The following is a 19,931-nucleotide window of genomic DNA, read 5'->3' on the forward strand; positions in this document are numbered from 1 at the left end:
GGCTATGTTCATAAGAAGAAGTCCACTGGAAAGAAAAAGAAATATGTGAACTTACCTAGTGAGACCGTTTGTTCTTTCTGTGGTAAAAAGGAACATCGCAGTGAAGAATGTACTAAGAAAGCAAATCTGTACAATAAGAATGTGAATTATGTTTGGCAGAAGAAATCTGATTTAAATGTGTCAACACAGGAACCCATGAATGAAAGGGTTCCTACTACTAACTCTTAATTTCTTTTGCAGGTCGAAGTGAGGGGGAACAACCAGTGGTACCTCGATAGCGGTTGTTCTAAGCACATGACAGGAGATGAATCCAGATTTCTCTCACTGACGGCCTATACAGGGGGAACAGTGACCTTTGGAGACAATAAGAAAGGCAACATTGTTGCTGTTGGCAAAGTAGGAAGGTCAAGTTCCCATGCAATTGACAATGTATTTTTAGTCGAGGGTTTGAAGCATAATCTACTCAGTATTTCTCAGTTTTGTGATAAAGGAAACTTTGTAAGCTTTTCTTCTGAAAAATGCAAAATCATCAACAATAACACTGGTAAAATCGTTTTGGAAGGAACTCGTAAAGGGAACACATATACCGTGGACCTTAACAAAGTTCCAAAATACAATCTATCTTGTTTAAGTGTTATTGAGGATGATCCACTTCTATGGCATAAACGTTTTGGACATGCTAGTCTTTCATTGCTTGACAAATTAAGGTCAAAGGACTTGGTAATCGGATTACCTTCTATCAAATTCCTAAATGACAAAATTTGTGAAGCCTGCATCAAAGGAAAGCATGTTCGATCATCATTTAAATCAAAGAAAATGGTAAGCACCACAAAACCATTGGAACTCATTCATATGGATTTGTGTGGCCCCGTTAGAATTCAAAGTAGAAGTGGAAAAAGATATGTCTTAGTTCTTGTAGATGATTATTCTAGATTTACATGGGTCATATTCTTACATAGTAAAGATGAAACTTTTGATATGTTTATGACTTTCTTGAAAAAGGGCTTAATTAAGCTAGATTTTATTTCTACTGAATGACAAATTGCTGATATATTAACTAAGCCTTTAAGCAGAGACAAGTTTGAAAAGATGCGTGTGGAATTGGGGATGCTACGGCTCAAGTGACTTTTGTTTGGAACCCCTAAGGTAAAATCGGATGTAACTAACGATGCTATGCTCAATCTTGTGTGCATAACACAGCTGAAATTACCCAGGGGAAAGATTTGTGAAGTATTGAAAAGTCACGTATACATACTTTTAATATGTTAAAAATATTGAGCCATGTTTTTTTTTTAAGTTCCCTTTTCATCATTCTTTACTCTCTGTATCATGATCACGTAAATTATCATCATAATTTACAATCAATTTGCTCTTATTTATCCTTTTCATTTTTTATTTATCTGTTTTTTTTCTTCTTGTTATTTTCTTTCTTATCTTTTATTCCTATCTTATTTTTTTATTCTTATCTTTTTCCTTCCTTATTTTTTCATGATGAATTTTTCTATTCCTCATAGAATTCAAAAATACAAAAAGATCTTATTTGCTACGTAAGATAAGAAGCATGTATATCAACTTCTTAACTTACGATTTTATTTTATCAACATTGAATTAGATGAGTGCAATTATTTCACCAAATTAAATCCTACTACCTCTAAAACTACCCCACTACCTCACAGTTTAAACCGTCACTTTTCTTTCTCACTCCTCCCCATTAAACTCTTTTTCTTCTTTTCACTCCACCTTCACCTATCAAATTCCCCCTTCATTTTACCTTCACACTATTCATCTTCTCCTTCCCTTCATTTTACCTTCAACACCATGAAAACCAACCGAAACACCACCCCAAAAACCCGATCACCACCATTCAAACCCTCCTCAAACACGGGGTCTCCACAACCGGTGCCAATTGCGGTGGTGCATCCATCTGCTCAGCCAAAGAGGAAGGCTAAGGCTGTGAAGGGCGGCGACAGGAAACGGCGCGCAACCACCAAATTCCCATCATGGAATTACACTCTCGGATATCACATCAACAATGATTGGTGTGTGGCGAGTAAGTTCACTGAATTTACTTCTTTAATTGATTATCAAAAATGGACTCACTTGTTCCAGAATTGTTCTCATTACCCTGTTTATCCTAAATTTATTTATGAGTTCAAAAATACCTTTCAATGTGATAATGGTGTGTGCTCGGCCGTAGTTAATGATATTCCAATTTCGTTTGATGCCAATTATCTTGGAAATCTATTTCAAGTTCCTGTTAAAGGCTATTGTTCTTATTTAAAGCACAAACAATCTGTAAATATTGGCCATAATGATGAATGCAAAATCCTTAAATTTATTGGAGGAAATCCGAAAGTGAAAACTACTCACCATCATGCCCTAACACCCCTTCATAAGCTACTGTTTACCTTCACCTGGAAGGGTATAGTACCCCGTTTACAAAAACGGAGTACCGTATCACTCTTGGATGCCTCCCTCATATTCTGTCTTGCATGCAAAATACAGATTAATTTCCCTGCTCTAATGATTGAACACTTGAATTTTTATGCTCAAAAGACCACAATTCCATATGGCTCTTTCCTTACTGTGTTGTTCAAATCTTTTGGTATTGATGTTGAATGTGAATCCCCAACATATCTCAAACCCGATAATATCCTCTCTGAACAATCATTACTTAGACTGAGTCTTAGGCTTACAAATGGCAAAGTATGTTTTGTGCCTCGGAAAGGAGGGGAGAAAAAGAAAGGGAAAGGGAAAGAAGCTAAGGAAGAATGTGATGCAAGCAGTGACCAGGGTAGTGAGGAGGCTAGTGAGGGTGCTACCACCTCCAGTGATTCTGAGGGAGATAAGGAAGAAGAAAAAAGTTCTAACGGAGAGAAAAACAAAGAAAAAATACTTGAGGGAGATGTGCAAGGAGAAAAACAGGAAGATTCTGAGGGGGAACATATGGAAGTTTCTGAGGGGGAAGCTCGACAATCTGACTTACATGAGGGGCAGGGAACTGATCAAAGTGAGAGGGAACATACCACAGACTCTGAGAGCACAGCTGGACCACCTGTCATTCCTGTGTTTACAGGGGGCCTTAGAAGGAGTAAGAGGAATGTGGTCAAGCCTGCCCTTTCTACTACACACCCTGTGACTGTAGAAACCATCAGCTCCTCAGACAAATCTGATTCCACCTTCAAACCTACCCAAGTTCCCTCTTCCACTGAACCCTCTTCTATTCCTGTCTCACCTACTAGGCAGCCTTCTCATTCACCTTCTCCTCCTCCATTTCAGCCTACTGGCTTTGCTGCTTTCTCTGGAACTCGTGTGTCTGTTTATGATTTTCAACAGGTTCAAGCAGATATGGAGAAGTTGACTACTCTGGTGAGCAAGAAACTGGAGGAAATGGCCTCGGAACTGCTTTCTCTTAAAGGCCAGGTGCAGGCTCTGGCAGATTCTCAAGCAACCGGATTTGCAGGCGTAGAGGCAAAGCTTGCACAGGCTGAAGGCAAGTTTAGTGAAGGCAACAAGGAGATCTTGGAAACTATCAACAGAGTAGCCTTTGAGGAAGTCGAGGAAGACTCTATTGATCCCACAAATCCAACCCTTGATCCTACCAATGCAGCCTTTTAAATCCTTGATTGCACTTATTCTAATTTCATATGTTGAACAATTTTATTTTGGTCTTGTTTAATCTCTCTGAACTTTGGTTTGTACGCCTTTATCCTTTGCTACATTCTCTATGTTCCTCTTCTATTTCCTAAATCGGAACTTGGCTCGTATTTTTCATATGATTGTGTGTGTTTGCTGATAATTTGGTACCTAACTTATTTTTGCCTTGCATTATTTGAGCTCACTATTCCCTACGTAGTCTAGTGGGAGTATAGCAAAATGTTTTTTTTCAATCTTTTGATAATGCCAAAAGGGGGAAAAGACAAACTTCATGGCGGCTAAAGTGTTTACCAAGGAACTCACACATCGAAGGTACAAACTTTTGCCAAGTTCAGTTTTTAAAGTCTTTGTTAATTTTTCTTTTGCTCAGTTTTTTTAAAAAAAAAAAAAAAAAAAAAAAAAAAAAAAAAAAAATACTTTTTAATATTTTTCTAAGTTCTTTAATTGTTTTTTTTTTTTTTTGTTTTCATGCCTTACTCTAAATTTTTGTTGCATGCCTGGATGATTTTATTTACCTAAGTTTGTCAATGTTTGTCATCATCAAAAAGGGGGAATTTGTTGAGCCTTTTGGTTTTGATGGACAAATTGACAAACTCGACTAATGAATGTTTTGAGTCTTTGGTGAATAAAGGATTCAAGCAAAGTTCGTTCCGGAGTAGGAACTTGGATGCGGAGTAGCATTCTTTAAAAAGCCTCGTGCAAATCTCACGTTCTAGTTTTAATTGTGAGCACTCAATAATATAAAGTCGGAAAGGAACTCAATGACTTATGTTAAAGACTACTGGAATAAAAGTTAGTTTTAAAAGATAATTTCTTAAAGAAAAGATAATTTGTAAAAGTTTTAATAAAGATAATTATCGAAGATAATTATCTAGTTGTTTTAATAAATAATAAATTTATCTTTTCAAATAAAATCTTTTTAAACAAACTTTTGATAATCTTTTAAATAAAATATTTGATAAAGTTAGCAAGTGGTTTTTCTGTGAGAAAATCTTTTATACGGCTAATGGTTATCAAGTTGTTAGGATAGTGGTTTAATTAGATAAGGCTAGGAAACCTCTTCATGATCACAATCTGTCAAGATAACTCCACAAGTTGTTAGTGGGTTGTTGACATGTGGACGTGATTATGGTGGAGGTTAATGACTAAGCCTTCTCTATAAATACTCGTGCAAACTATCTCAGAAAAACATAACTCTTAAGCATAAAAATTCCAGTAGCCATCTAATAACATAAAGAGAGTTATTTTCCTTCATATATTCTTGAGTGCAATAGGTATTTGTAATCACATATTGTATTCAAGTACTTTGGGGTTGGGATTGTGAGTTTGTAAGGTGAGGTTAAGGAAGCTTCGTTGCTGAAGTCTTCTGTGAGAGTTGGGAACAAGTTCCTAATTTGGGGAACTTGTTAACGGGTTTGAATCTTCACTTGTACAGAGTTTGATTACATAGTGGAAATTTAGAAAAGCCTATATCTTCTCTCGTCATTATTTCATTTAGTTAAATTCCGCAAAAAGTTTTTAGATTTCACCTCAAATACAATTCACCCCCCCTCTTGTATTAGCCAGTTAGACTTTCACAATCCCCTCTCAATTGTTGTTGTGGGGATTGAACATGGGTCTTCTCTACCAAGTGCAGTCTCAATCAACACTGCACCAACAACCAATTGGTGGTCGAGTCAAGTTTTAAAACTGAGTCATTTTAAATTTTTGTGTCTAGTGTCCATGCGAGTTGAAATCTTAATCGGGTATTTTTAAGGTCGGTTTTGGATTGAGTTGGATCGGATCGGATGTGGTTTTGACACCTCTTTGAAGATTGAAAATGTTCACTATTGGATAATATAGTAACTAATTATAATATCGTCTACATTATTAGTTTGTATTTATTGGAGATTTGTATGCATCAAAATAATATACGTACTAGATTTGTTTTGAAATAAGTAGATGGATTACCCCTTTTTCCGTACAAAATTAGAGAGAAAAGGAGGGCTAGTGCAACGATTATAAAAAAAAAAGGTTTGCCAAATAATAAAAGGGTACAAGTAATATCCACTAATATAATGATTGTGTATCCCAAGTACATAAGTTTTTAATGCTAATGTATTCCAATGCAATTGTATATTTACATTAATGTGAATGCAACGAATTTAGTTGGTTAAAATTTTGATGTGAACATAAACAACTTATACGACCATCTTACAAAGGTCAATGATAACTAATGCACAAGTTATTATATAGTGAATGGGTTGTTAGGACATCATCCGTCCTCTTCATTGTCAAAATGTGATGTATCATCAAGTCGTCATCATTTGAATCTTTGTCAATGAATAATTCAATGCAAAGGTTATTTATCCCACCCTTAAAATGAAAGGAAATACTCCAAAACCATAACCCTTGATTGATAATGCACCCCCTTTGGTTCTACTCATATTATTACATATTTTTTTAAGACAAAATAGGAAGATATATATTAATAGATTATCCTTACATCAAAAATATTACAAGGAAAACTGATGAAGGTAATCCCATCACCACCAAGAGAGCACAAAAGACTAGAGTTCAAACTAGAAACTAGGGGATAATAAAACAAATTACACAACAAAAGCCTTCCAATAACAACAGCAGCAGCATAGAAACATCTAAGCACAGGAAGGAAGGAACAAGTAAACAATTGGAGCATCAGGGGCAGCCACTGCTGTCTCCAAGTCTCTTTCATATAAGGCTTTCACACAATCAGGAGGAGTCCAATAGCCATGTCATTCCGAACTTCAGCAAGAGTGTGAGCAATAACATTTAAGTCCCTCCGAATATGATAGAGCTCAAATTCCTTGAATTTGTTGATACTTGTAGCTATATATGTCATTGATTGTTGCAGCAAGCTGATGATGTGCATTATAATTCATAGTATCAAACATCACTTTTATGGACAAAGCATCAGTGTACAGCTCCACCTTTTCGGCCTTGAAGGAATCAGCCATGGCAAGGGCATCCCTTACTGCATAAAGTTCAGCAGCAAGAGCAGTAACCGCATTATACTTGCTAGAGAAACCAAGTACCATCTTCATTTCGAATAACAGCACCACCAGCAGCCTTATTAATCAACATGAATTCTTTTAAACCCAGGGGGAGGAGGAATCCAACACATATTAGCCGTTAAAGAGCGATTTTTAATTTGGTTATTTTTAATATTTTACACCATAAGTCTATACTACTATTGAACTATGGCAATACTCTACTCTTCAAAATAATAATCATTAACCATATACTGAATTTGTTACTATCGCAATACTTGTACACAAAAAACGGTGTAACGAGAGTCAAAAGAGCAATTTTATATTGCAAGTTTTAGATACAACCTGCAAGATTTTAATTAACTAAGGAAGTTGATATCCAAGTAACTACGCCATAGTGACATTATTAAAATTGTAATGCAACGATGTATATTCGCGAGTGTCAATCATGACAAAGAATTGTACTTCCCATTCTATAGTCAAGCAATCTGCCTAACATATTACAGAGTACATGTTATGTTAGAGATATCGGAAAATATATGGGAAAAAATATGTGTGATATATTTTCCGTATTGATCTTATTAAGAGAATAATATATTTAGGTTTATTATATGTTAAGATATTATTTAAGTATATCTTTTAGAAAGATTGTTTCCTATCTTATGTTCTTAGGTTTTGTATAAATACTCAACCTATTGATAAATAATAAACAAGCAATACAAAAGCTATTCTATTCTATTCTCTTCTCCCTAATTTGTCATGTTACTTTATACATGTCATGCTGTTTTTTTATACCTGCCATTGAAGTAAGTATGTATCAGGGGATTCAGGGTCGTCCTCACTATTACAAAGGCCCTATTTAAATTTAACATCTCAAAAAAAAGGGGACCCTACCTACTATTGTTTAATAATTATAATGTCAGAAATTTGAGAGTTCTAATTTATTTAACGCTTGAAGCCATTAACTTGGACTAATTGTTTCTTTCTTTGATTATAATAGGAAAATTTGACTTGAATAATTCAACCTTTACGCAATTCATTTTTAATAATCCGACCTTCTGATTATTTATGAATAATCCAAGCTTTATATCCCATTCTATTCTATCAAGACAAACCAGTCACCAACCTACAACACTAGGTTACCTCGCCACGTGTTGCATTTTGATTCGTCTAAACATATACTACCTCCATTTTTTTTATTAATCGACACGTTTTGACTTTAGCACTATTCACACACCCACCTTTGACCGTGTTTTGTGCTTTATATTTGAAGAAAAATACAGTCAAGTGGGATCTTGTTAGATTCATCACAATGTATATTTTAAAATATCAACTTTTTATAATTTTTGCTTATTGGTAATTAAAGATATTAATGATTGAATTTGTGCATTGGCAAACGTGACTAAAGAAACGTGTCAACTAAAAAGAAACGGAGGAAGTATATTTTTATTTTTAAAATTTTTTAAATCTTAATTTTTTTAAGTTAAAATAAAAATGATTTTTTTTCAAGTTTCTCCCTTCCTCCAATAAATCCAGCAACCAATCCACCATGGCCCTTACCTCCTTCTTTCTGGCCACCCTCCCTTACCAGCCAAGCAACCACCCTGCCTTTTCGGCCACAACCCACTTGGAACCGGTCATTACCCCAACCGAAAACGACCCAACCCACCTGAAGTTGAAACCGGCCACAATTAAAAAGAAAGAGGGGAAGTGGAGAATGGCTAGGAGGAGGAGGAAGAGAAAGAAAGAGTTTTTATTTTTATTATTTTTCCTTTATTTTTTAAAAAATTAAAAAGAAAAAAAATTACTTGAAGAACAGGTAACAAGTCATTTTGGCCTAATAAAAAAAATGGGATATAAAGATTGGATTATTCATGTATAATGAAAACGTCGAATTATTAAAAATGAATCACGTAAAGGTTGGATTATTCAAATCAAAATTTCCAAGATATTATGTATGAAGTAATTCAGGAATATATAATACTAACTCATCTACTGCATATCACAAGTTAACCCCATGAATGACTAGTAAAATTTGATTCTATAACCTTAATAGTCACGACTCACGAGTCTTATGACTCACGAGTCTTATGACTCACGAGATCAAACCCTTACTATTAGACCAAGCCACGCTGCCACGGTAATAACACTATAGAAGTATATAAGTGTACACAGTGTAAAATTAGGGCGCGAAATCCATCATTTTGGTAGCTGCACTAATGGAGGTGACGAACCTCTGCAAACAGGTAAAATTTTGTCAATGGCGAAGCAATTCCTCCATCTCACTTGTTAATTTAGCTCTAAACTTCATTTTTGTTTCTCCAAATCAAATTCTTCAAAAATTAATCATAATTTTGGTTTGATTTTCAAATTTCTGCAGTTGATTTCACTTGCAATCCAAAGATGTCGATTATCCGGAGATCCATGCCGATTATCTGTGTTCGTCAGACGAATCACGATTTCCGATTCACTTCTCACTCAAATCTCAAGTATAATTTCTTTATTTGTGTAATTGTTTTTAATATTGTAATTGTTATGCTCTCCAATTGTTTGTTTTTGTGCTCATTTTATAGCTATGTGAAATAATTAAATGGATGTGAAAGTATTTGTTCAACTACAAGATCGTTCCGTGTGTTGCGGCCAATTTTATGATCTCGAAGTTGTATGATATAGGTTGTAATAATAGGAAGAAAAAAAAAACCATAATAAACTTGCTTTTGAGAGTTTATTTTTGCAATTTATTTTATGTTTTTGTAATTTTTATCCTCTAATGGTTGTAAAAAGATTATGATGAGACTAATTTGATGGGAAGTTAATTTTCTTTGTACTGTATTATTTGTTTGTTGACAGTTTCTGATACTGGGGCTGGAAGTTGCTTGAAGGAATTTCAGGACTTGAAATTAGGCTGTAATGGACTTTCCCAGTGGGGTGAGTATCATGAGCTGCCTTACTAATTTATTTCCGGGGCACGGGCCTTACTGATATTGATATTTAATGTTCATGTCTACTTATGGTTGCTTGTTTGGTTCCATTTGTGTTATGATGCAGATGGTATACTTTCAGTCACAACCACAAGTAAGTTTAACTCAATCGATCGTTTCTTTTCATTTCTGGCCTTATTCTGGATTACTAGTGTGGCTAATCATTTATCTGGATATTGTCTAATGATGATTTCCTGTTTGAGTTTTGTGGAAACAGCCAACTGAAAGTGTTTTCTTATGTGTTTCCTACTTCTGTAAAGATGAACTTTGTTCTTGTATGTAATATGTGTATTTCCATTACAAAGTACTCCATAATGTGACTGCGGCATTTTCTCTAAGGTTTCATAACTTATAGGGAAAGGAACTCTTGGGCTCTTTGCCTCTTTTTCCGCACCAATCATCACAATGCTCTTTGCTGAACAGTTGTAGATAATGTAGACACAATAAGAAAAAAACAGGATAACTGGAAGAAAAGGGTTAAAACTTTAGTTGGCTGTTTAGAATGTATGCTATTGTTTTAAAATGGCGATAATTTTCATATAATTCTGAGATGTAGCCTAACTATTAGGATTATTATTTTATGCCAAATAAATTGCTGTTTCTCAGCCAGCAGCATGAAGTAATTAATGGCCATATCTGCAGGCCTTGGTGATTTTGAGCTTTACCATTACAAGGTAAACCTAAAAGAACGCGCTTCTAACAGAAAGACAATTAAGCTCCCTTCAAGCCCAAAGAAAAATGCCATTTTCAGGTCTGTTTATCTGCCAAAAACTCTAATTTTCCTATTTGTATACATTGTTTGGTGAATTCATAATTCTATTGATTCGTCTCTTCTTCAGTGGAACTGAAGTGTCTGTGACTTCTGCTGAGGAGATGGAAGTAATATTGGAAGACATGACTTGCTTTCTCAGAAAGGTACACTGCATTTCCGTGAAGTCTTCATCTGTTTTTAGTTATCTCCAAATGATTGACAATTTCCTGTATCATTGTTATCATGAATGATATGATTCGGCTCTTTAATACATATTTGCCATAATTTATAGGATAATTTTCCTGGAGATTTAGAAATTCTTAAGCAACTGGCTTCATCTAACACTCAAATTGACTATGGGAGCATGTTTTATCTGCTTGCCGTTTTTATTGTTCACATAAAGATTTATATTTAACTTGTTTTCTGCAGATGGTTATTTTGAAGATAAATGTAAGTTCGACTCCATTTTCTGTGTATTTAAACCAGCTTAAGACATTACAATAGAAAGTTCTGCTGTTTGTAATAATTTAACAGGAAAACTAAATACTCATTTCTGTCTTTCCCCCCAGAACATAGCAATTGAGCTGGTGGCTGAATCACATGATGGACATGGATTACAACACGAAAATGCTGTTCTGGCTACTGAGTTGACATCACCTAATTCAGAATCATCAAATGTACTACAGCTAGCATCTGGGCTTGAGGACTATGTTTGTAAACATAGAAAATTAAGTGAAAAGTGTCTGTCTTGCTTTTCGAGCAGGTGAACACATATTTCGGTGCATGCTTTTGTACCTCCATTATGATGAAATAGGGGCTCTCCATCTTTTCAACAAAAGGGGAAAAGAAACAACACAAATATGACAAGACTTTTGTGTGTGTTCTTTATGTCTGTAATGGTAAGTTGTGCTTCTTTTTTTTTCTCAGGGACAACCTGAAGGTGGGTAATGGACAAGCATGCCAACAGAAGCATGGTAATGATGTATTTTCTGTGGAAGTTGTAATTTTAATCAGTGAAAATGAGCTATTGGATTCATCAGATCCATCATGTTTGAAGGCTTTTGAGACAAAAACAGAGGTCAGTTGTCTGTGTTGGATAAAATTCTACGTAGTATTAGAGATGCTTACTGTGCATGCAATGACCTGATGAAGTCTCTTGGAGATCCTAAGCGAAGTTTTGATCTGGTTTTTCACTTTGTCGTGCTTATTGTTGAAGTTTGGCTGTTGTTTCCTAAAAAGCACTGTACTTTTATGAGTAAATAATCCTTCAATTACATTTCATGGATGTCCAGCTGCATAACAAATGTTAAATATATCAAATATTAGCATTTTCTGATACATGTACTTCGAAACATCATGGAAAACATGCTCTGAAAATTCTGTTTCACATATCGATTCAAAATCCACAATTGCCTTATTATAATTCCTGTCATAGAAGATTTTAGTAATTTTGTAGTGGATACAAAGAAGTATGTATGTCTTGGCTTATGAGCTGAATGCAGGACGGGTTTACAACATTTGTGTAACACGAACTCTTTGACAGGTTTTATATTTCAGGGACTTCTCGCCATGTTCAATCCATCAGTCAGCTTCCAAAGCATTAAGAAGCATCAAGTGGAATAACTATGGACTGACTCCTAGAAGTATTGCAGATGAAGAGAACTCTCTAATATTTGAATGGGAGACCTTGCCACCATATACTCATATCGACATTGCCCTTCATTGTTATAATAAGCAATATCCATTACAAGCAATATATGTTGCACTTTTGCTGTTATGTTAGGCAATAGTAATCAGAAGCTACATGCATCACTTGTTCTGTATCATGCTCTATACAGTTGTTCTTTGACTTGTTTCCAAGGTAAAAGTACCACCATTAAGGCAAGGAACTCAACTCGAGACAAAGCTTGTGAAGGAAGCCATTAGTCTTGCGCTTGATGATTTGAAGGAAAGGTATACTGGAGCTCTTCTTAGTGACCATGCTCTCAAGGTACCTTTACAAACACTCCCAACTGTTGGATCTACTCTTTTTAAATTTTTTTTCTTTCTAATAGCAGCCAAAAACATGTTTGTATGACTAAATTTTGATCCAGTATTACTGAAACAAAGTGGATTTACTCAATTTTACCTAATGAGAGCAGTTGCTTACCATAAATAACATCACATATCTCTGGAACAAAAGCAAAGCTAAAAGTTTCAATTACTAGTAGCATACTGAATGAACACAATCTCACTTTTAGTCTTCTATATTATGTTTCTCAGATCCACAATCATGCCCCTGATCTTGCAAGAAGCATTGCTGGCTTGATTCTTTCCTCAGATGACTCCAACTTTCAAAGTGAATGTTTCGGTCTCCTTGGCATGCAGATGGACAACATTGAAGAAGAAGCCATAGAGAAGTGCATAAAAGACAAGATTATGTCTGCCATTGACATGAATGACAGGAAGCCACCAAACTTGAGATGCAGAGCAGCTGCACCATTTCTTTTCGGAGATGATCATCTTCAAGAACCAGAATACATGGATGAATATGATGATGGTGAGGAAGATGGCTGCAATTTGATGGATTTCTAATCATCTATAATATTTAGTATTTTATAACCTTTTAAATCTATCATTGTCTAGGATTCTCAGTTATTTAGCAGCTTTTAAATTTCAATAGAATTAGGTAATATGCTCAAAGAAGTCTCTTATCTTTGTTTAGATTAGATGAAATACAAGTATGATATCTGTGTATTCAGAACTTTTGGACTAAATGGCAAGGGATTTCAATCTGAAAAGATACACCCCCCCCCCCCCCACACACACACACACAAGGGTTGCATTGTTTGCTCCAAAAGGGGCACTTGTATAGGTACTTGGGTAGAATAAACCAACTAAGATGTTTATATCTATGTATAGACGATAGAGCTTAAAACTATGTAGAACGGAACATAGTATTTTGTTGAAACAGAGAAATGTGAAAATAATGTTATCATAGAAACACAAAAACTCAAGTAAAGTATTCTTCAGTAGACTTCCTTGGGCGATGACTTTTAAGGAGTTAAGAGGAGCAAGCACAACCCACCTACGACGTGTTATGTTATTCAAAGGAGAGATAAGAGATGCGGCTGCTACACCCTACAGAGGTGTTGCCTTGATACATGTGAGACATTATGATGGGGCACTGTAAGCATTAACAAGATAGCCAAGTATTGTTTCCACGGGCTGTAAGAAGCAGTGAAATGTGGCACAAATCCACGCTGAGGGTGTGGTCAATGGTAGTGGGAAAGATATCGATTTGCTTTTAGTATTCAAGAGGTCCCATAGCTACTACAGCAACAAACAGAAACACCATAAAGTGATCCTAGTGAGAGGGCAAGTGAAGACATTTGGGCATCAGAAGATGGTGAAAAGTTCTTCAAACTCTCGTCAAAGGCAATAGTTGCGCAATTCTATTGCTATATGTAACAGGTACATTGTGTTTCGTTCCATGGAAATCTTGTTTCGCTACTTAAGTCAAGCATCAATATGTGGCAACAGCCAACAGACTTCCTGAGCGATGAAGTCGGACAAACTTTCATTAACAAATCATTACAGAGAACTTTTGAAATACATAGAAATGTCATACATCAGTAAAAGATCCACCATACAATTCAGTCGCTAACACAATCAATGTAGTGAAACAAAATTAACACTAAAAAATATTGCAAATTCTTAACCAATCGCTAACTGGCCTAGTACTATCCAGATAATACAGATTGCATTATCCAGATGCACAAAGCCAATAAACTACTTGGCAAAAGATTAAACGAATAATGTGGACTGATTTATGGATAGTAATACAAAATCACTAAACTGGATCACTACTATAAGGAGTCACGAAAAGAAGCCTAGTATTTAACTTCAGTTACAACTATTGCAATTCACAAATGGGAACCCAAAGAATCTTGAAGTACAAACAACGCTCAACGCAATTTGACACTTTTAGTAACATATATCCATATTGCAAAGCTCTAAGCAAAAGGCTTATAGCTGCCGTCCACAAAATTACAACCACAAACTGAGTTCTCTAAGGTAAAAATGGTTAAAAACGAAGCGACTTAGATAATGTTCACCCCTGCATCCAGGACCAACAGTCCATGACAAAATCTCAATTTCTTAAGCCTGAAATCAATAGAACAAACAGATATTAATAACCAAACAGCATGGTAGTATTTAAAAAAATAATACAGTAAAAAATAATAATAATAATAATAATAATAATAATAATAATAATAATAATAATAATAATAATAATAATAATAATAATAATAATAATAATAGTTATTTCTTTTAGAATCATGGTCACTTTTTCAAAGACAACTAAAACAACCAGAATAAATGATCCGTTGCAAATCGCAAAGTGGTTAAAGAGCATTGAAAATAGCCAAAACAATCAGATAAATAAAGTGGCATATCTACCTTGTTTGCAATGTTGTTGGAAAGCCAATCCAATCCTTCATAAAGTCCCTCACCAGAGGTGGCACAAGTGCTTTGGATATACCTGAGAACAGGAAAAAAAAAAAAAACAGCTTAATCATTTGATATGAATCTTTAAATAAAGTACACATACATAGCATTCAGTAAAGCAGCAGATCCTTCAAAGAGTTTTACCAGTGACGCTGTCGGAGAGAGTGCAGGCCAAGCTTATCAGTAATTTCAGCAGCATTCATTGCATTAGGAAGATCTTGCTTGTTAGCAAACACAAGCAACACTGCTTCACGCAACTCATCCTGAGCCAAAAAATGTCACAACTCAGGTCCAATCCAAGTTTCATAGATTCATTTATTTTAAAATGGGCAGAATAAGTTTCAAAATTAAAATAATGTGGTAGTTGCTCAACATGTTTGAGAGCATCTATATTATAATATACTTCAAAACTGGCGTGAAAGAATCTCTTCCACCTACCATAACATACTATGTATCTATGATACTACTATTGAATCAGTCACAAGAAAGCTACATACCTCATTCAACATCCTGTGCAACTCATCTCTTGCCTCAACAACACGGTCTCTATCATTACTGTCAACCACGAAGATGAGCCCCTGAGTGTTTTGGAAGTAATGCCTCCACAATGGACGGATCTGCAACATTTGTTTAGTCAGAAACAGCTCTTAAGAGGTCTTTAACTAGAAGAAGGGAATGAGAGGAGGATGATAAAAGAGGGGAGGGGGGATAATCTTATTCTTTAGTAAATTAGCCAGCCGATACAATCCATATATATAGATACTAAATGCACAATTGATCAACAAAAATCTGCATGTGTAAGGCAGTATGCAAACCTTGTCTTGACCCCCAACATCCCAGACAGTGAAGCTGATGTTTTTGTATTCAACAGTTTCCACATTAAATCCTGAAAAAATAGACACCCTCCTTCAACATACAAGCAGCAAAAAGGTTTTATAAATGTAGTAAATGCTGTGAAAATACCAGATACATCAATAAAGTTTGCAAACTAGCACATACCCTAGTATACCAATATCATAATATATCACACTAGAAAGCACCAATAATTGAAGCAACTGATGACTCTATTATCCCATGTAAACAACTTATAGTGTATTGGGAATTTGGGATTTAGGGCACAAGTTTTTTTAGTAAGGCTCAGGAACAGGACATTTCAATTACACTGCAGTATAAACATTATGGAATATGGATCTATCATACACATGCAGCAGAGAATGTCATGACATGTCCTCTTAATATTTTACCTAAAGGGGCTGTGAGGCCTTTGACCATGGAACACAGCCTGTCTAACACACTATTATTCTTCCCGAAGGGACTCGGAACTGTGCAAAACTCCTACATATCATTAAGTACTTTGGCAAATATGGTCTCCCACCTTCAAATATTCCGTCATTCAAACTCATTTATCATAAAATTGTGTTACAAATTACATTGTCGAGACTGAAAAGACTTCATCACAAACATTGTTTAAAAGGTACAATTGAAGCTAGCAGGTTTGTATTACAGGGCATAAAAATGGCCATTTCTAGCAATATTGTGACCAATATAGAGACCCTCGGACCAACAGCAACAGACATAGTGTATAATAAGTTCCATGCAAACTTCACCCCACACATCACAAAAGCTGCATGGAAATAGACATTTGCTACGATTAAACCCAATGCTATTAAGTGACTTCCCCACATGATATAAAAGTCAACTTGCATCTCAGAGGTCCAAGCAACATAGTTAAATCATTGTACACCAGCCCAATCATATGCTTCCAACACCCCCAAATAAAGCCACTCATGATTGATGGATGCAAATTGCACAAGATCCACAATTCAATACTACCAGAATTGATACGAAAAAATGATACACCTAGTTAACTCAACTCAACCACGGCCAACTAACACCATAAATGACAGTTAAATTTAACATAGATCAATAAGAAATGTGATGAAAGAGAGAGGACTCACCAATAGTGGGGATAGTAGTGACAATCTCACCGAGCTTGAGCTTGTAAAGAATGGTGGTCTTACCAGCTGCATCGAGACCCACCATAAGAATTCTCATTTCCTTCTTTGCGAAGAGACGGCTAAACAGCTTAGTGAATGTAAGCCCCATATTTCTCCCCTTGAATTAGTCACTAACTTCTACATTCAGTAAAAATCGATGCATCAATATTCCGGCACCAATATGTAATAAACAAACCAGGCTCATTTACAAAATCAGATGCATAATTTAACAAAACAATGTAAGTGAAAATGTATCAGGCACTACAGATCACCCGGAATTCTGATCACGAGTTCGAAATTCAAAATCTAGCTGTAAGTTCCCGGATCCATATGATTCAGGCAACATATAAGTCAGATCGCCATAACAAAAATGCTTGTAAGTACTAAAAATCAAAGAAAATAAGCTGATTTCACCATAAAATTACACAATTCAAGCATAATTAAGCTTCGGAACTACGAACATTTGCGCATTACTTAAAGATCTCAGAAATCAGAAAGTTTTTCACCAATTTAAAGCCATAACTACCAAATCGCATCTCATTTTCAAGCTAAATTCAAATTCGCAAACAACAAAACTAAATTGTCATTTTCAAAATTCAAAAAATTTACAGATCTACAAGATTTACACCAAAAAATCCTCAGATCATTGAAATAAACAAACCTAAATCACAAATCCTAAAATCAACACTTAGAATCAAACATCTAGACAAGAAATTCTCAAATCTAAACCAACAATGGGAATGCATGATTTCACAAATTCACTAACAACACATACTGAAAATCAGATCAAATGCCTAATCAATAATCACATTAAAAATCTATGAAATCACTCAAAAACCTTAATAATTCTCGAACAATAACCAATTACAAATCCTATAAAATTCAATGCGACGATCAAAACAAAGAGCACATCGAATCGAAGAACGAAAAGAATGCAAAAGAGAAGGAAATCGAAACAAACCTGTAAAGCGAGGAGAGAGAAAATGGTGTAGAGAGAGAAAGATAGCGTAGAATATGAGTGAGAGAGGAGGAGAAGAAGAGAGGTGGGATATTATAAGAAGAAGAGGGGTACCGAATTATTAGGTGTGAAACTACTGAATTACCCCTTGATATGTGATTTTATTTTTGTATTTTGTTTTTTTATTATTTGTAGAGATGTGATGGAATAATGAAGTGTGGTAAATAAATGGGGGATCTTGGGTTATATTTAAGAATATAGTCATTATATTCACATGGTTGTCACGTTGGAATTGTGTTTGGAAAGACAATTTCAGGTCAGCTCTGCCTTAGATAGTTGCTCAATTGGTCAATGCAATTTGAACTTTGGTTTGTATTGGAAATTTGGAACTATTGGAACTTTTTTTTATTGTTTGCTTTGACCTTTGAACGTTATAACTACTACTTGCCTACTTTCTCCTATGTGTTCCATGTCGGGGAGGGTAATAGGGTCGCACATTGATTAGCTAATATAGAGGTTTTTCATAACACAAAAATGATTCAAGTTTGGAATTTAGACGTATTTTATATGAAAACTGGATTGATGTGATGTGGTGAGGCTAGAATGCTAACCTTGTGCGGAAGAGGGGCTTGTGAGCACGAAGCAACACAAGCGGGTAATTGAATCTCAAGAGTACTCTTGTCTATTTGGGCGACAGAGTACGGGTGGTCGGGGCTTGTGACGGCCAATACTTCAAGGCGGGCATAAGCGGGTCTGAACCACTAGCTCTTAATGCATCAAGTTGGTGTGGAGGGGAGCTATTATGCAAGTAAGACACAATATCTATAAAGGTCTAACAACAAACAAGCATAAAAACAAAGCAACACTTGGTAGAAGGCTTTAAGATTTCATTAATCATTCGCCCCTTAAAGACTTTAAAGAGCTTAATGTAGTACATGCATAGAATCTCTTGTGAACACTAAACTGACAATAACACAATAATGGGACCTAAGGCCTGGAAAACAAAAACTAAATTATAGGAAAGCACCCAAATGGCATATAATACATCAACAGGAGTTGGATTCTAACACTTAGCCCCATTCTAGCTACAATTAATTTGATATCTTATAGATCTACATGTTATGTGCCATTCCATGGCACTAGGTTGTGCTCTAGATTGTATGTGTTGAGCAAGCAATTCCAATTAGTCGCCTTGGGCATGACATGATAGATGTGGCTAATTATGTCAACCCACCTTTTAAATTTTCACTTTAAAAAAGATAAAAATTTCTTTTATTATTTTAAAAATAGTATAAAATTTATTAAATTAAATCAAAATTCGCCAAAACTTAAAAACTTTTGGGGGTAAAGACTCATACAAATACACTCTAAGTTTATATCAAGATTTTTTTTTTAAAAAAAAAAAACCAATTCATTGTTTGATTCGAATAGTTTGCATTATGTACTATAATTTGATTTTTTGGTGAAAATTATAAAAATAAAATACATAATGTAATCTGAAAGAACGTAGTCTACGAAAAAAACAAGATATTTCTTGTCTTGTATATATTAGTCTTAATTTTCTTGATACATTATAATTTTTCCAGCAAGAACAATCTCTTTGGAAAAAGTGAAACGTGCATAGGCTAATCAGACCCCATATAGAGAAATATTAAATTAGTACTCTGTATTTCATACATGAGGAAACCCTTATTTATCACCTTGATAAAAATTTGTTTATCAAGTAGCGAAATGGTAAATAAATCAACAAAAATTTAGTCAGCATAACACTTATGTAATTAAAAACATTTGTAAGACCCATTTGTATAAACAAATTGTCAATTTATTTATAATTTTGTTGCTTGATAAACACTTTTTGTTATCATGTTGATAAACTTGTATTTTCTCTAAACGTACGATTTCATTCTAATCCCTTGGAGGAAAACGAGCACCAAATCAATCAATTAATAACATCAATAACATAATATTAAAACATACACATGTCACTTTCTGGTGTTGTTGTTTTTCCCTCCAAACTTTTTTTTTTCATTTTATTTATTCACTTCCTATAATATTCATTTCTTTATACAATTGTGATTCACTTCCTTA

At 34.9% G+C, this 19,931-nt stretch overlaps 3 protein-coding genes across 3 annotated transcripts; 2 read left to right on the forward strand and 1 right to left on the reverse strand.

Annotated features, from left to right (window-relative positions):
* Positions 1-924: 924 nt before the first annotated feature.
* LOC110694174 lies at positions 925-4,028 on the forward strand. The gene is made up of 2 exons (XM_021871350.1): positions 925-1,079; positions 2,422-4,028. The coding sequence occupies exon 2, from the start codon at positions 2,524-2,526 to the stop codon at positions 3,616-3,618; it is 1,095 nt and encodes a 364-aa protein (XP_021727042.1). The 5' UTR covers positions 925-1,079; positions 2,422-2,523; the 3' UTR covers positions 3,619-4,028.
* A 4,541-nt stretch (positions 4,029-8,569) lies between these two features.
* On the forward strand, positions 8,570-13,165 carry LOC110694607 (type 2 DNA topoisomerase 6 subunit B-like). The gene is made up of 13 exons (XM_021871774.1): positions 8,570-8,584; positions 8,852-8,911; positions 9,046-9,154; positions 9,516-9,593; positions 9,714-9,740; positions 10,289-10,397; positions 10,486-10,561; positions 10,827-10,847; positions 10,967-11,160; positions 11,325-11,475; positions 11,941-12,156; positions 12,259-12,387; positions 12,660-13,165. The coding sequence occupies exons 1-13, from the start codon at positions 8,570-8,572 to the stop codon at positions 12,969-12,971; spliced, it is 1,497 nt and encodes a 498-aa protein (XP_021727466.1). The 3' UTR covers positions 12,972-13,165.
* Positions 13,166-14,057: 892 nt separating this feature from the next.
* LOC110694175 (ADP-ribosylation factor 2) lies at positions 14,058-17,986 on the reverse strand. Its single transcript, XM_021871351.1, has 7 exons — positions 17,847-17,986; positions 16,847-17,023; positions 15,704-15,774; positions 15,386-15,505; positions 15,033-15,151; positions 14,841-14,922; positions 14,058-14,543 (listed from the first exon to the last, which is right to left on the reverse strand). Exons 2-7 carry the CDS (start codon positions 16,992-16,994, stop codon positions 14,538-14,540), a joined length of 546 nt encoding a protein of 181 aa, XP_021727043.1. The 5' UTR covers positions 16,995-17,023; positions 17,847-17,986; the 3' UTR covers positions 14,058-14,537.
* Positions 17,987-19,931: the final 1,945 nt, after the last annotated feature.

The sequence above is a fragment of the Chenopodium quinoa genome, unplaced genomic scaffold, assembly GCF_001683475.1.
Source record: "Chenopodium quinoa cultivar QQ74 unplaced genomic scaffold, ASM168347v1, whole genome shotgun sequence".
Lineage (NCBI taxonomy): Eukaryota > Viridiplantae > Streptophyta > Magnoliopsida > Caryophyllales > Amaranthaceae > Chenopodium > Chenopodium quinoa.

Excerpts from the sequence above, each read along its gene's own strand:
- LOC110694174 (XM_021871350.1), top strand. The coding sequence starts at position 2,524 with ATGATTGAACACTTGAATTTTTATGCTCAAAAGACCACAATTCCATAT.
- LOC110694607 (XM_021871774.1), top strand. Across the intron at positions 10,398-10,485 it reads AAGAAAAATGCCATTTTCAG|TGGAACTGAAGTGTCTGTGA; the intron begins GTCTGTTTATCT and ends TCTCTTCTTCAG. Across the intron at positions 12,388-12,659 it reads TTAGTGACCATGCTCTCAAG|ATCCACAATCATGCCCCTGA; the intron begins GTACCTTTACAA and ends TATGTTTCTCAG.
- LOC110694175 (XM_021871351.1), bottom strand. The coding sequence starts at position 16,994 with ATGGGGCTTACATTCACTAAGCTGTTTAGCCGTCTCTTCGCAAAGAAG. Across the intron at positions 15,152-15,385 it reads TGCACAGGATGTTGAATGAG|GATGAGTTGCGTGAAGCAGT; the intron begins GTATGTAGCTTT and ends TTTTTGGCTCAG. Across the intron at positions 14,923-15,032 it reads TCTCTCCGACAGCGTCACTG|GTATATCCAAAGCACTTGTG; the intron begins GTAAAACTCTTT and ends TCCTGTTCTCAG.